Source organism: Manis javanica, chromosome 4 (genome assembly GCF_040802235.1).
Source record: "Manis javanica isolate MJ-LG chromosome 4, MJ_LKY, whole genome shotgun sequence".
Classification (NCBI taxonomy): Eukaryota; Metazoa; Chordata; class Mammalia; order Pholidota; family Manidae; genus Manis; species Manis javanica.
In genome coordinates, this window is record NC_133159.1 from 51,290,210 (window position 1) to 51,307,417 (window position 17,208).

General features: G+C 38.9%; 1 protein-coding gene across 6 annotated transcripts in view; it reads left to right on the forward strand.

The window, feature by feature from the left end:
* Positions 1-17,208, forward strand: part of ATG4C (autophagy related 4C cysteine peptidase) — a 112,464-nt gene that overhangs the window by 35,859 nt on the left and 59,397 nt on the right. For all 6 annotated transcript variants that reach the window (XM_037024350.2, XM_037024351.2, XM_073234060.1 and 3 more), the window contains one exon: positions 3,737-3,820. In XM_037024350.2, the coding sequence (XP_036880245.1) occupies positions 3,737-3,820 (84 nt within the window). The remainder of the gene's footprint in view (positions 1-3,736; positions 3,821-17,208) is intronic.

The window sequence follows — 17,208 nt, forward strand, 5'->3', positions numbered from 1 at the left end:
GCTCTGTTTTGGAGCTCTGAAGTATTATGCAACCAAATTAGATACTCTACAGGAGAAATAACATGGAGAGGCCATATAAAGAAGGCCCTGAGACTCTAAGAGAAGGAATGAGCCAACTCAGTGTCTCAGTTGAATCTCTCCATTCACTTTCCACTGCATTAGTGACTCCAGCAGGACCAGCAGGAGAACCGCTCAAGGGAGCCCAGTCAACTCATAGAGCTGTGTGATATAAGACCAAAAAATTGTTTTTTTCAAAGTACTAAGTTTGGGAGTGGTTTGCTAAACAGGAATAAATAACTGAAATACTGTCCTAGTTTATCTCTTAAAATTATTTTTTGTAATTGAGGGAAAATTAACATAAAGTGAAATGAACATAAAGCAAAAATTTACAGAATATGACACGTGTACATCTGTGAAACTAACAATCTAATCAATTTATAGAAAATTTCCTGTACCCCAGAGTGTTTTTTCATGCTTCCTTCTGGTTAATTCTCAGCCCTCATAGACAGTCAACTTATTGACTGGTTAAGTCACTGTGTCAACTTATTGAATGGTTGGTTTGCCAAATGTACTTGCTTTTCTTAACTTGCTCGGTTTTATTTAATTAGTTTTCATTTAGAAATCAAATAACCTAGTTTGTCTCTGTTCCACCTCCCTGCTGTTACAGATTGAAGTTTAGAGGTGCAAACAGGGAGAGACTGAGGAACAGAAAAATATTCTTGAATATGAAGAATTCTGATGAATATATTCTTTTCAATGTGTATAAGAACTTATTCATAATAATAGTTCTTATTCATGGCTCTTTCCTATGCTCCAGGTTTTATTATCCCATGTCTGCATGGATTTTGCAACTTCTATTTTTCTCTTTTTCTGCACCATAGTGTCCTGTTTCAGCATCAGCAAGCTGGGGCAGAGATAGTAAACTTATTATAATGTTTTTATAGAATGAAATGAAAACTGGTCAACTAAAACGAAATAATTAAAAGATGAATATTCTGTAAATTAGTATTTGGCATATTTATCTGATTTAGCTTTAATGTAACTGTGGAAAAAGAGAAAAATGGGTGGACCTTATGAGAAGTCTTGAATCCTCTTATGCACCTAGTTTCCTGGAGGATTAAAGGAAATCAGTCTGAGAGGTTAGTCTCTGCCAGGATCTGCACAGGAAATAGAGTGAGAGAGCATATGCACCACATGAATGGTGGTTGAACTAAAAAGCACTATAAATCTGGGCTCTTATAAAATGTGGGCTGTTGCAGTGCCTCAGGCTCTGACCAATTAGATTCACAACTTTTCTAGAGAAAAGACTGGTGAATGGTAAGAGGGGGTAGACAGAGGGTAACGTGTAGGGAGAAAGAGTGAATTTCCTTCTTAAAGGTTGTTTCTTTTCTTTTTTTTTTTATAGTCAGGTTTATTAATCTTTTATTACTTCTATGTTTTTTTTTGTTTTTTTTTTTGAGGGCATCTCTCATTTATTGATCAAATGGTTGTTAACAACAATAAAATTCAGTATAGGGGGGTCAATGCTCAATGTACAATCATTAATCCATCTCAAGCCTAATTCTCGTCAGTCTCCAATCTTCTGAAGCATAAAGAACAAGTTCTTACATGGTGAATGAATTCTTACATAGTGAATAAATTCTTACGTGGTGAACAGTACAAGGGCATTCATCACAGAAACTTTCGGTTTTGATCACGCATTATGACCCATAAACAATCAGGTCAAATATGAATATTCATTTGATTTTTGTACTTGACTTATATGTTGATCCCACATTTCTCCCTCTATTATTATTATTTTTTTTATTTTTAATAAAATGCTGAAGTGGTAGGTAGATGCAAGATAAAGGTAGAAAACATAGTTTAGTGCTGTAAGAGGGCAAATGTAGATGATCAGATGATCAGGTGTGTGCCTATGGACTAAGTATTAATCCAGGCTAGACAAGGGCAGCAAGACATCCACGGATGCAGAAGATTTCTCTCAAAGCAGGGGGGGTGAGGTTCTGAGCCTCAAAAGGTTGTTTCTTTTTATTTGAGATTGTTTTTATGTAGTTCTTAGGATTAACTTGGAAGTACTACCTTTTTTGGCGGGGAGGGGTTATTGTTTTGGGGATTAGAATCATTCTAGTATGGTACTAATAATATTTCTAAGAGGTAATGTCTGTAAAGTGCCTAGCTCAGTTCCTCATATATAATAGGTGATCAGTAAATATTAACTTTCCATTCGAGTTCAGAGAAGAGAATCAGAGCCAGATGGGAAAAGGAAAAAAATGTCTTAGGGGTGCATGTTTAAGCCAGAAGAGGTAGGATTTAGATGGGCTGATACTGGGAAGTTTTTGTCACAGGAGAGTATGAGCCAAATACCAAAGCCCACTTTGAAAATAGGTGAAAAGTAGTGGAAAAGAAGACTGAAAGGTAACTGGACTCATATTGCGGAAATTCCTCAGTATTACTGAGAAGTACATAATAAATCTGTTAAGTAATGAGTCATTGAGGATGATTTTGAGGCTAAGTGTTACCTAATCGAAGCTGAGCCACAGGAAGGTGAGTTTGGCAGTGAAATGGGCATATACTACCGTGGGGAAAGACTGATGGCTCAGAAACCATTTCAGAGAGTATGGCACCCATCCAAGTAAAGTTTAATGAAAGTCTGAGTTAGTGTATTTATTTGATTTTCCATTCTTTCTTTCACCACCAAATTCAGATCCTTGAATCTTTACTACAAATATGTATTTTTATGTATTTGTTCTTTATATTTATTTGTATATTGCTTTAGGAAGTATATTCATAAAAATCACTTATTTTAAATTTTGTAACAACTCTGTTAAGTATAAGCGGCAGATAGTCTACTTAAGACTAGATGTAAGTCTGTTGATGCCCAGTTTCAGATTCTTTCTATTTATGTGCTTTTGCATTTTACAAGCTGCTTTTAAACTTACCATTAGCAATCAGGAATTACATATACTTGGGAATATTCAGGAATATAACGGGCAAGTACTTTTCTTTATGAATTATTATGAATAAGTTGTCAAGAAAATTGACAACTATTAATGGCCTCATAAAAAACCAAAAAGATACTACTACCTGTTAGATACAGTTTAGTAGGAAATTAACTGGAAGAATTAGAGTTTGCAACTTCAGTTGAAGATTGAAGATTCTCAGCTTGAAAACAGATGAGGATGTCTGAGAGATTTATATAGTGCTTTCAGAGGTCTTCATCTGGCTGAAATGATGGGGTTACACCAGATTTCCCTAGGAAACTTCAGGTGTCCACTTTTACCGTAAACACTAGTGTATTGTGTGATCCTTTCTCTAAATTACTTATTTGGAATATTCAAATACTTTAAATCTTCTAATTATTTAAGGTGGGAGGCAGTACAGGAAATTAGTAACATTTGTTGCCTTTGGGAAAGAGGTCCGTGTCAGGGAAACTGGAGGAGATTTTGTATCTTTAAAATGTTATTCTGTAAGAACATTGGAACCTCTTTGAAAATAAATTCATATTAGAATTTTTTCTTACTCATATTCTTTAAGTTAGAATGTGTTTAAAATACTTGTTTATTTGAAAGTTGCATAAAGTGGCCTGTATTTTCAGTTCGTTTTCCAAATATTTTGCTACTCTTGCAAACAAATGCACATCCCGACTTGTGAATTGATTATTTGAAATTAAAGAAAATGCTGCTAGACTTTTAGTCTGAAGTAATTGAAAAACTATCTTTTCTCTCTTCTCATTTAGGTTGGGTGTTGAAAACAAAGACATATTTTAGTAGAAATTCCCCTGTATTATTGCTTGGAAAGTGTTATCATTTTAAATATGAAGGTAAGTGCTAAATTTGTAACCCATTTACAAATCTTTGTAAAAGTTCAATGTATAACAGTTTTCATTTCCAGATTAATCTGCTTTAGACATATCTTTTTCTTCTTTTTTTTTTTAAGTCCATTCTTTATTTGAACTTCTCTTGTTAATGTCCTTTTCTGTTCCAGGGCCACATTTTTGATACCACATTACTCCCCATGTCTCCTTAGCTTCTCTCAACTGTTACAGTTTCTCAGATTTTCTTTATTTTTGATGATCTTCACAGTTTTAAGGTGTATTGGCTAAATATTTTTTTTTTTGAGAGGGCATCTCTCATATTTATTGATCAAATGGTTGTTAACAACAATAAAATTCAGTATAGGGGGGTCAATGCTCAATGTACAATCATTAATCCATCTCAAGCCTAATTCTCGTCAGTCTCCAATCTTCTGAAGCATAACGAACAAGTTCTTACATGGTGAACGAATTCTTACATAGTGAATAAATTCTTACGTGGTGAACAGTACAAGGGCATTCATCACAGAAACTTTCGGTTTTGATCATGCATTATGAACTATAAACAATCAGGTCAAATATGAATATTTGTTTGATTTTTATACTTGATTTATATGTTGATCCCACATTTCTCCCTTTATTATTATTATTATTTTTATTTTTAATAAAATGCTGAAGTGGTAGGTAGATGCAAGATAAAGGTAGAAAACATAGTTTAGTGCTGTAAGAGGGCAAATGTAGATGATCAGGTATGTGCCTACGGACTAAGTATTAATCCAAGCTAGACAAGGGCAGCAAAACATCCACGGATGCAGAAGATTTCTCTCAAAGCAGGGGAGATGAGGTTCTGAGCCTCACCTCTGTTGATCCCCAAATTCTCACCTGATGGCCCCCCTGCGACTGTGCCTGTCTTAGGTTGTTCCTCCCTTGAGGAATCTTACCCGTCTCTGGCTAACCAGTCATCTTCCGGGGCCATACAGGGAAATGTAAAGTTGGTAAGTGAGAGAGAAGCCATATTGTTTGAAAAGGTTAGCTTTTTACTTCTTTGCAGATTTATGCCCTGTGGCTTCTATGCCCAGCACTTGTCTTGAGGTATCTTTACCACCTGGAGGAATTATGATACTCGGTAAATTCGATATGAGGCACGAATTCTATTTAAGGGTTGTAATTAGGAAGGAAGAAGAAAAGCTATAGAGGTAGCATATGGAAGAAAACATGGGAGGATTGATTATTTCTTTGACATATCTTCTTGTAGAGTACCTTAAGTATGTATAGATTTTAAACTACTAACTAATTTGCACACACATATTAACATAATAGGAATATGGTGACATAAACAAAGCAAATCTATAATTACCATCCATCCCCAGTGAAGCCAAGAAAACCATTTAGGCACCCTAGGCATTTGTGAAAATTTGTCTATGATATGATGGATGTTGTCCTATTGTACATGAACAGTCAGTCTGAGAAAAATCAGACAAATTAAAGCAGCCCATTTCTGGGATCTGTTCACATCCCATATGTTCTTTTAACTGTAGATAGTCTATAGTCATAAGATTTTGGAGTGCTACACCTTGCACCCTTCCCAACTCCTGGTTGAGTTCCAACAGTACAGATCTGGTCAAATTCGTTGTCTCACTGTATGCACATGCCAGCCTAGACATCTCCCTCCTCATTCCAATGGCAAGTCCAGGAAACGGTGGGGTGGACGCAGCCACAACCGCAGCATCGTCCGGATCCCTTTGGAGGCTTTTTGATGATCATCCCCCCGCACGAGTCCTCCAGAGAGTGCTGATGCCGGAAGCTCCTCCTCATATCGTATCTTAGTTCATTTTCTGGGTATCCAAGCTAGGCCTTGATCTTCAGCATAGAAACAAACAGACCCTTTGCCCACACTTTGACATGCCCTCTATACCACTGTGCAGAACTCAATGGAGGTCAGCACACAGGGACTGCCTTTTTTTTTTTTTTTTTATTAAGAGAAAGGAATATTATCAGAAAAGAGTACCTCCATAGCTGATCACCTGACACCCTTTAAGTGATCAACATTAAGGATATTTAAAGCATGCGTTGATCTTTGATTTACCAATAGTTTTATCCTATCAAGGAGTAATCCCCCTTTTCTTTCTTTCTTTCTTTCTTTTTTGTTTTTTTTAATCTTTAATCTACACTTACATGAAGAGTACTATGTTTACTATGCTCTCCCTATATCAGGTCCCCCCTAACAACCACATTACGGTTACTGTCCATCAGCTTAGCAAAATGTTGTAGAATCCCTACTTGTCCTCTCTGTGTTGTGCAGCCCACCCTCCCCTTTCTCCCTCCCACCTCATGCATGCTAATCTTAATACCCCTCTTCTTCTCCCCCGCCCCTTATCCCTCCCTGCCCACCCATCCTCCCCAGTTCCTTTCCCTTTGGTACCTGTTAGTCCATTTTTGGGTTCTGTAATTCCGCTGCTGTTTTGTTCCTTCAGTTTTTCCTTTGTTCCTATACTCCTCAGATGAAATCATTTGATATTTCTCTTTCTCCGCTTGGCTTATTTCACTGAGCATAATACTCTCCAGCTCCATCCATGTTGCTGCAAATGGTTGGATTTTTCCACTTCTTATGGCTGAGTAGTATTCCATTGTGTATATGTACCACATCTTCTTTATCCATTCATCTACTGATGGACATTTAGGTTGCTTCCAGTTCTTGGCTATTGTAAATAGTGCTGCGATAAACATAGGGGTGCATCTGTCTTTCTCAAACTTGATTGCTGCGTTCTTAGGGTAAATTCCTAGGAGTGGAATTCCTGGGTCAAATGGTAGGTCTGTTTTGAGCATTTTGATGAACCTCCATACTGCTTTCCACAATGGTTGAACTAATTTACATTCCCACCAGCAGTATAGGAGGGTTCCCCTTTCTCCACAGCCTCGCCAACATTTGTTGTTGTTTGTTTTTTGGATGGCAGCTATCCTTACTGGTGTGAGGTGATACCTCATTGTAGTTTTAATTTGCATTTCTCTGATAATTAGCGATGTGGAGCATCTTTTCATGTGTCTGTTGGCCATCTATATTTCTTTTTTTTTTTTTTTTTTTTTTTTTTGAGAGGGCGTCTCTCATATTTATTGATCAAATGGTTGTTAACAACAATAAAATTCAGTATGGGGGGTCAATGCTCAATGTACAATCATTAATCCATCTCAAGCCTAATTCTCGTCAGTCTCCAATCTTCTGAAGCATAACGAACAAGTTCTTACATGGTGAACGAATTCTTACAGAGTGAATAAATTCTTACATGGTGAACAGTACATGGGCATTCATCACAGAAACTTTCGGTTTTGATCATGCAATATGACCTATAAACCATCAGGTCAAATATGAATATTCATTTGATTTTTGTACTTGATTTATATGTTGATCCCACATTTCTCCTATTATTATTATTATTTTTATTTTTAATAAAATGCTGAAGTGGTAGGTAGATGCAAGATAAAGGTAGAAAACATAGTTTAGTGCTGTAAGAAGGCAAATGTAGATGATCAGATGATCAGGTGTGTGCCTATGGACTAAGTATTAATCCAGGCTAGACAAGGGCAGCAAGACATCCATGGATGCAGAAGATTTCTCTCAAAGCAGGGGGGGTGAGGTTCTGAGCCTCACCTCTGTTGATCCCCAAATTCTCACCTGATGGCCCCCCTGCGACTGTTCCTGTCTTAGGTTGTTCCTCCCTTGAGGAATCTTACCCGTCTCTGGCTAACCAGTCATCTTCCGGGGCCATACAGGGAAATGTAAAGTTGGTAAGTGAGAGAGAAGCCATATTGTTTGAAAAGGTTAGCTTTTTACTTCTTTGCAGATTTATGCCCTGTGGCTTCTATGCCCAGCACTTGTCTCGAGGTATCTTTACCACCTGGAGGAATTATGATACTCGGTAAATTCGATATGAGGCACGAATTCTATTTAAGGTTTGTAATTAGGAAGGAAGAAGAAAAGCTATAGATGTAGCATATGAAGGAAACTTGGGAGGATTGATTATTTCTCTGACATATCTTCTTGTATAGTACCTTAAGTATGTATAGGTTTTAAACTACTAACTAATTTGCACACACATATTAACATAATAGGAATACGGTGACATAAACAAAGCAAATCTATAATTACCAGCCATCTCCAGTGAAGCCAAGAAAACCATTTAGGCACCCTAGGCATTTGTGAAAATTTATCTATGATATGATGGATATTGTCCAACTGTACTTGAACCATCAGACAAATTAAAGCAGCCCATTTCTGGGATCTGTTCACATCCCATATGTTCTTTTAACCATAGATAGTCTATAGTCATGAGATTTTGGGGTGCTACAACTTGCACCCCTCCCAACTCCTGGTTGAGTTCCAACAGTACAGATCCAGTCAAATTCGTTGTCTCACTGTATGCACATGCCAGCCTAGACATCTCCCTCCTCCTTCTTATGGCAAATCCAGGAGACGGTGGGCTGGATGCAGCCACAACCGCAGCATCGTCCGGATCCCTGTGGAGGCTTTTTGATGATCATCCCCCGGCACGAGTCCTCCAGAGAGTGCTGATGCCGGAAGCTCCTCCTCATATCGTATCTTAGTTCATTTTCTGGGTATCCAAGCTAGGCCTTGATCTTCTGCATAGAAACAAACAGACCCTTTGCCCACACTTTGACATGCCCTCTATACCACTGTGCAGAACTCATTGGAGGTCAGCACACAGTAACTGCTTTTTTTTTTTTTTTTTTAATTAAGAGAAAGGAATATTATCAGAAAAGAGTACCTCCATAGCTGATCACCTGACACCCTTTAAGTGATCAACATTAAGGATATTTAAAGCATGCGTTGATCTTTGATTTACCAATAGTTTAATCCTGTTAAGGAGTAATCCCCCTTTTCTTTCTTTCTTTCTTTTTTTTTTTAAATTTTTAATCTACACTTACCTGAAGAATACTATGTTTACTATGCTCTCCCCTATATCAGGTCCCCCCTAACAACCACATTACGGTTACTGTCCATCAGCTTAGCAAAATGTGGTAGAGTCACTACTTGTCCTCTCTGTGTTGTGCAGCCCACCCTCCCCTTTCTCCCTCCCCCCCATGCATGCTAATCTTAATACCCCCCTTCTTCTTCCCCCCCCTTATCCCTCCCTGCCCACCCATCCTCCCCAGTTCCTTTCCCTTTGGTACCTGTTAGTCCATTTTTGGGTTCTGTAATTCTGCTGCTGTTTTGTTCCTTCAGTTTTTCCTTTGTTCCTATACTCCTCAGATGAGTGAAATCATTTGGTATTTCTCTTTCTCCGCTTGGCTTATTTCACTGAACATAATACTCTCCAGCTCCATCCATGTTGCTGCAAATGGTTGGATTTTTCCACTTCTTATGGCTGAGTAGTATTCCATTGTGTATATGTACCACATCTTCTTTATCCATTCATCTACAGATGGACATTTAGGTTGTTTCCAATTCTTGGCTATTGTAAATAGTGCTGCGATAAACATAGGAGTGCATCTGTCTTTCTCAAACTTGATTGCTGCGTTCTTAGGGTAAATTCCTAGGAGTGGAATTCCTGGGTCAAATGGTAGGTCTGTTTTGAGCATTTTGATGCACCTCCATACTGCTTTCCACAATGGTTGAACTAATTTACATTCCCACCAGCAGTGTAGGAGGGTTCCCCTTTCTCCAGAGCCTCGCCAACATTTGTTGTTGTTTGTCTTTTGGATGGCAGCTATCCTTACTGGTGTGAGGTGATACCTCATTGTAGTTTTAATTTGCATTTCTCTGATAATTAGCGATGTGGAGCATCTTTTCATGTGTCTCTTGGCCATCTGTATTTCTTTTTTGGAGAACTGTCTGTTCAGTTCCTCTGCCCATTTTTTAATTGGGTTATTTGTTTTTTGTTTGTTGAGGCGTGTGAGCTCTTTATATATTCTGGACGTCAAGCCTTTATCAGATCTGTCATTTTCAAATATATTCTCCCATACTGTAGGGTTCCTTTTTGTTCTATTGATGGTGTCTTTCGCTGTACAGAAGCTTTTCAGCTTAATGTAGTCCCACTTGCTCATTTTTGCTGTTGTTTTCCTTGCCCGGGGAGATATGTTCAAGAAGAGATCACTCATGTTTATGTCTAAGAGGTTTTTGCCTATGTTTTTTTCCAAGAGTTTAATGGTTTCGTGACTTACATTCAGGTCTTTGATCCATTTTGAGTTTACCTTTGTATATGGGGTTAGACAATGGTCCAGTTTCATTCTCCTACATGTAGCTGTCCAGTTTTGCCAGCACCATCTGTTGAAGAGACTGTCATTTTGCCATTGTATGTCCATGGCTCCTTTATCAAATATTAATTGACCATATATGTTTGGGTTAATTTCTTGGGTCTCTAATCTGTTCCACTGGTCTGTGGCTCTGTTCTTGTGCCAGTACCAAATTGTCTTGATTACTATGGCTTTGTAGTAGAGCTTGAAGTTGGGGAGTGAGATCCCCCCTACTTTATTCTTCTTTTTCAGGATTGCTTTGGCTATTCGGGGTCTTTGGTGTTTCCATATGAATTTTTGAATTATTTGTTCCAATTCATTGAAGAATGTTGCTGGTAATTTGAGAGGGATTGCATCAAATCTGTATATTGCTTTGGGCAGGATGGCCATTTTGACAATATTAATTCTTCCTAGCCATGAGCATGGGATGAGTTTCCATTTATTAGTGTCCCCTTTAATTTCTCTTAAGAGTGACTTGTAGTTTTCAGAGTATAAGTCTTTCACTTCCTTGGTTAGGTTTATTCCTAGGTATTTTATTCTTTTTGATGCAATGGTGAATGGAATTGTTTTCCTGATTTCCCTTTCTATTGATTCGTTGTTAGTGTATAGGAAAGCTACAGATTTCTGTGTGTTGATTTTGTATCCTGCAACTTTGCTGTATTCCGATATCAGTTCTAGTAGTTTTGGAGTGGAGTCTTTAGGGTTTTTTATGTACAGTATCATATCATCTGCAAATAGTGACAGTTTAACTTCTTCTTTACCAATCTGGATTCCTTGTATTTCTTTGTTTTGTCTGATTGCCGTGGCTAGGGCCTCCAGTACTATGTTAAATAACAGTGGGGAGAGTGGGCATCCCTGTCTGGTTCCCGATCTCAGTGGAAATGCTTTCAGCTTCTCGCTGTTCAGTATAATGCTGGCTGTGGGTTTATCATATATGGCCTTTATTATGTTGAGGTACTTGCCCTCTATTCCCATTTTGCTGAGAGTTTTTATCATGAATGGATGTTGAATTTTGTCAAATGCTTTTTCAGCATCTATGGAGATGATCATGTGGTTTTTGTCTTTCTTTTTGTTGATGTGGTGGATGATGTTGATGGATTTTCGAATGTTGTACCATCCTTGCATCCCTGGGATGAACCCCACTTGGTCATGGTGTATGATCCTTTTGATATACTGTTGAATTCTGTTTGCTAATATTTTATTGAGTATTTTTGCATCTACATTCATCAGGGATATTGGTCTGTAATTTTCTTTTTTGGTGGGGTCTTTGCCTGGTTTTGGTATTAGGGTGATGTTGGCTTCATAGAATGAGTTTGGGAGTGTTCCCTCTTCTTCTATTTTGTGGAACACTTTAAGGAGAATGGGTATTATGTCTTCTCTGTGTGTCTGATAAAATTCCGAGGTAAATCCGTCCGGCCCCGGGGTTTTGTTCTTGGGTAGTTTTTTGATTACTGTTTCAATTTCTTTGCTTGTAATTGGTTTGTTTAACTTTTGTGTTTCTTCCTTGGTCAGTCTTGGGAGGTTGTATTTTTCTAGGAAGTTGTCCATTTCTTCTAGGTTTTCCAGCTTGTTGGCATATAGGTTTTCATAGTAGTCTTTAATAATTTTTTGTATTTCTGTGGAGTCTGTCGTGATTTTTCCATTCTCATTTCTGATTATGTTGATTTGTGTTGACTCTCTTTTTCTCTTAATAAGTTGGGCTAGAGGCTTATCTATTTTGTTTATTTTCTCAAAGAACCAGCTCTTGGTTTCGTTGATTTTTGCTATTGTTTTATTCTTCTCAATTTTGTTTATTTCTTCTCTGATCTTTATTATGTCCCTCCTTCTGCTGACTTTAGGCCTCATTTGTTCTTCTTTTTCCAGTTTTAATAATTGTGATGTTAGACTATTCATTTGGGATTGTTCTTCCTTCTTCAAGTGTGCCTGGATTGCTATATACTTTCCTCTTAAGACTGCTTTCGCTGCATCCCACAGAAGTTGGGGCTTAGTGTTGTTGTTGTCATTTGTTTCTATATATTCCTTGATCTCTATTTTGATTTGTTCATTGATCCATTGATTATTTAGTAGCATGTTGTTAAGCCTCCATGTGTTTGTGAGCCTTTTTGTTTTCTTTGTAGAATTTATTTCTACTTTCATACCTTTGTGGTCTGAAAAATTGGTTGGTAGAATTTCAATATTTTGGAATTTACTGAGGCTCTTTTTGTGAGCTAGTATGTGGTCTATTCTGGAGAATGTTCCATGTGCACTTGAGAAGAATGTATATCCTGTTGCTTTTGTATGTAAAGTTCTATAGATGTCTATTAGGTCCATCTGTTCTAGTGTGTTGTTCAGTGCCTGTGTGTCTTTACTTATTTTCTGCCCGGTGGATCTATCTTTTGGGGTGAGTGGTGTGTTGAAGTCTCCTACAATGAATGCATTGCAGTCTATTTCCCTCTTTAGTTCTGTTAGTATTTGCTTCACATATGCTGGTGCTCCTGTATTGGGTGCATATATATTTAGAATGGTTATATTCTCTTGTTGGACTAAGCCCTTTATCATTATGTAGTGGCCTTCTTTATCTCTTGTTACTTTCTTTGTTTTGAAGTCTATTTTGTCTGATATTAGTACTGCAACCCCTGCTTTCTTCTCACTGTTGTTTGCCTGAAATATGTTTTTCCATCCCTTGACTTTTAGTCTATGCTTGTCTTTGGGTTTAAGGTGAGTTTCTTGTAAGCAGCATGTAGATGGGTCTTGCTTTTTTATCCATTCTATTTCTCTGTGTCTTTTGATTGGTGCATTCATTCCATTTACATTTATGGTGATTATTGAAAGGTATGTACTTATTGCCATTGCTGGCTTTAATTTTGTGGTTACCAAAGGTTCAAGGTTAGCTTCTTTACTACCTTACTGTCTAACTTAACTCGCTTATTGAGCTGTTGTAAACACGGACTGATGATTCTTTATTTCTCTCCCTTCTTATTCCTCCTCCTCCCTTCTTCATATGTTGGGTGTTTTGTTCTATGCTCTTTTTAGGAGTGCTCCCATCTAGAGCAGTCCCTGTAAGATGCCGCGTAGAGGTGGTTTGTGGGAGGCAAATTCCCTCAACTTCTGCTTGTCTTGGAATTGTTTAATCCCTCCTTCATATTTAAATGATAATCGTGCTGGATACAGTATTCTTGGTTCGAGGCCCTTCTGTTTCATTGCATTAAGTATATCATGCCATTCTCTTCTGGCCTGTAGTGTTTCTGTCGAGAAGTCTGATGTTAGCCTGATGGGTTTTCCTTTATAGGTGACCTTTTTCTCTCTAGCTGCCTTTAAAACTCTTTCCTTGTCCTTGATCCTTGCCATTTTAATTACTATGTGTCTTGGTGTTGTCCTCCTTGGATCCTTTCTGTTGGGGGTTCTGTGTAAGTCCATGGTCGGTTCCATTATTTCCTCCCCCAGTTTGGGGAAGTTTTCAGCAATTATTTCTTCAAAGAGACTTTCTATCCCTTTTCCTCTTTCTTCTTCTTCTGGTACCCCTATAATACGAATATTATTCCTTTTGGTTTGGTCACATAGTTCTCTTAGTGTTGTTTCATTCCTGGAGATCCTTTTATCTCTCTCCATGTCAGCTTCTATACGTTCCTGTTCTCTGGCTTCTATTCCTTCAATGGCCTCTTGCATCTTATCCATTCTGCTTATAAATCCTTCCAGGAGTTGTTTCACTTCTGTGATCTCCTTCCTGACATCTGTGATCTCCCTCCGGACTTCATCCCATTGCTCTTGCATTTTTCTCTGCATGTCATCCCAATGCTCTTGCATTTTTCTCTGCATCTCTGTCAGCATGTTCATGATTTTTATTTTGAATTCTTTTTTAGGAGGACTGGTTAGGACTGTCTCCTTCTCAGGTGTTGTCTCTGTGATCTTTGTCTGCCTGTAGTTTTGCCTTTTCATGGTGATGCAGATAGTTTGCAGAGCTAGTACAAGTTGTCTCTGGAAGAACTTCCCTTCTTGTTGGTTTGTGGCCTTCCTCTCCTGGGAGAATAGCGACCTCTAGTGGCTTATGCTTGTCAGCTCTGCGCAGGCAGGGCTTCTGCTACCTGCCCGTTTGCAATGGAATTTATCTCCGTGTTGCTGTGGGCGTGGCCTGGCTGGGGCGGCTCCTCCAAAATGGTGGAGCCCCGTTGGAGGGGGAGCGGCTGGGAGGATATTTATCTCCGTAAGGGGCCTCTGTGCTCCCTGTTGCCCAGGGGGTTAGAGTGCCACGGATCCCCAGATTCCCTGCCTCTGGTCTAAGTGTCCTTTCCTGCCCCTTTAAGACTTCCAAAAAGCACTCTCCAAACCAAAACAACAACAGCAACAATGAGAGAGGGAACAGAAAAAAAAAGAAAAAAGGAAAAAACACGCGATTTTTTTTTTTTTCTTCAGGCCCCGGTCCCAGGCACCCGCTCACTGGTCCTGTTGCCCTGCCTCCCTAGCACCGGGGTCCCTGTCCCTTCACGGCTTCCAAAAAGCACCTGCCCACCGGTCCCGCTGGGAAAAACGTGCGATATTCTTTGTCTTCAGGCACCGGTCCCAGGCACCTGCTCACCGGTCCTGCTGCTCTGCCTCCCTAGCACCGGGGTCCCTGTCCCTTTAAGGCTTCCAAAAAGCACTCGCCAAAAAGAGAGAAAAAAAAAGGGAAAAACGCGCGATTTCCTCCGTCCTCAGGCGCAGGTCCCAGGCTCCTGCTCACTGGTCCCGCCGCCCTGCCTCCCTAGCCACGGGGTCCCTGTCCCTTTAAGGCTTCCAAAAAGCACTCGCCAAAAAGAGAAAAAAAAAAGGGGAAAAATGCGCGATTTCCTCCATCCTCAGGTGCCGGTCTCAGGCACCCGCCCACAGGTCCCATAGGGAAAAACGCGCGATAATCTTTGTCCTCAGGCGCCGGTCCCAGGCACCCGCTCACTGGTCTCGCCGCCCTGCCTCCCTAGCAATGGGGTCCCTGTCCCTTTAAGGCTTCCAAAAAGCTCTCGCCAAAAAGAGAAAAAAAAAAGGGGTAAAACGCGAGATTTCCTCCGTCCTCAGGCGCTGATCTCAGGCACCCGCTCACCGGTCCCGCCGCCCTACGTGCGACAATCTTTGTCCTCAGGCACTGGTCCTAGGCACCCACTCACCGGTCCCGCCACCCTGTCTCCCTAGCAACGGGGTTCCCTGTCCCTTTAAGGCTTCCAAAAAGCACTCGCCAAAAAAAAAAAAAAAACCGCTCCGGTTCCTTTCCACCCACCGGGAGCCGGGGGGTGGGGCGCTCGGGTCCCGCCGGGCCGGGGCTTGAATCTTACCCCCTTTCGTGAGGCGCTGGGTTCTTGCAGGTGTGGATGTGGTCTGGATGTTGTCCTGTGTCCTCTGGTCTCTATTTTAGGAAGAGTTTTCTTTGTTATATTTTCATAGCTCTATGTGTTTTTGGGAGGAGATTTCCACTGCTCTACTCACGCCGCCATCCTGGCTCCGGCATATCTTTTTTTTTGTCCGATTCTTTTTGTCATGGTACAGTACACATAACATACCTATGATGTAATTTTCATTATTTCCAGATTAATCTACACTGGACATCTTGTTTTTACTTTCAATTTTTTTTATTTTGGTGAAGTACACATAACATATACATAACATAAAATTGCCATCTTAATCATTTTTAAGTGTATAATTCAGTGGTGTCGAATACATTCATAATTATGGTAACATTACCACCACTCATCTCCAGTACTCTTCATCTTATAAAACTGAAACTCAGAACCCATTAAACAATAACTCGTATTCCTCCATTCCCCTCAGCCCCTGGCAACCACTATTCTTTTTATGCCTATGTTTTGGCATATTTCTTTTAATAACCTGTATTTTATATATCACATATACACTAGCCATATGGTTTGGGTTTCTTGTGAACTCCTTGAAGATAAGGATCATGACATCTTTTGTTATATTCCTCATAGTTTTGGACTTGAAGTATGAATGCCAAGTAAATATTACTTGAATTGATATCTTAATATCTTTATTGAGTTCTCTAATGATAAGTTAAAGTATATGATATAAAAGTATTACCTTAGGTAACCTAAAAATGGTAAATTTCTCAGTTCTTAAGCATGTTCATTTCTGAAATTACTGACTTTATTTGATGTTTATGAATTTCTACATATGCTCATCCTTTTAGTAATTATCATACATTTTTTTGTAATAATTTATGCTACTTATTCAGTTCCTACTATGTGTCAGGCATCATTCTAAGTTCTTTAGAATATGTGTTTAATTCTTACAATGAGCTTGCAAGGTAGAAGATTTAAGTATTCCTGTCTAATGAGTATGAAAGCAGGAGCTTAGAGAAGTTAAATATTTATCCAAAGTCACACAGGTATTAAATGGCAGAGCTGAACTGAAAACCAAGACTATGTTTCACTTTAATACTGGCAATTCTTTCTACTATATGTCTTTGCTTTTGTGTGTATTAGTGTGTGGTGTGTGTATGTGAAAGCGATGACAGAGAGATTTAAAGGGAGAGGATGTGTCGGAGGGTATCTGGTTATCAAGACTTTTATTCATTTTTGGTTTACCTAATTTGATGTATCATTTATCAGCAGTTTTCTAAAATCTTGTAAATGGCTTGTAATAATAACCTCTAGCATTGATTATTTATAATGTGACAGGAAGTATTTTAAGTAATATATATGATACTCATTTAGAATGAGTATTAACTCATTGAGTCCTTATGACATTCTTTAAGGGTGAGTTGGACATTGATGGATAAAGAAGGGATGCATTATAGGCAAACAGAATGGCACAAGATATTAGTGTATTTAGAAACTGATGTCTAGTGTAGCTATGGTGGGAGGATCATATTACGGAGGGGCATCTTGAGTGCTTTGCTGAAGAGAACATTTGCTTATAGGCAAAAGAGAATGTGAGCTTTGGGATCAGACATATACAGGTTTGAAGTTTGGGTCTTTTTGCTTTTTAGTTGTTACTTTAGGCAGGTTATTTAATCTCCCTATGTATTAGTGACCCCTGGTACATATAAGCATTCGAAATGCTATTATTACTCATCATATAGGGAGTTTGAGAAGAAGTTATTAGAACTCCTTTTAAGGATAGCATCATTCATAAACACATGAACACACACACACACACTTTTTTTTTTGAAAGAAATACTTTGAACA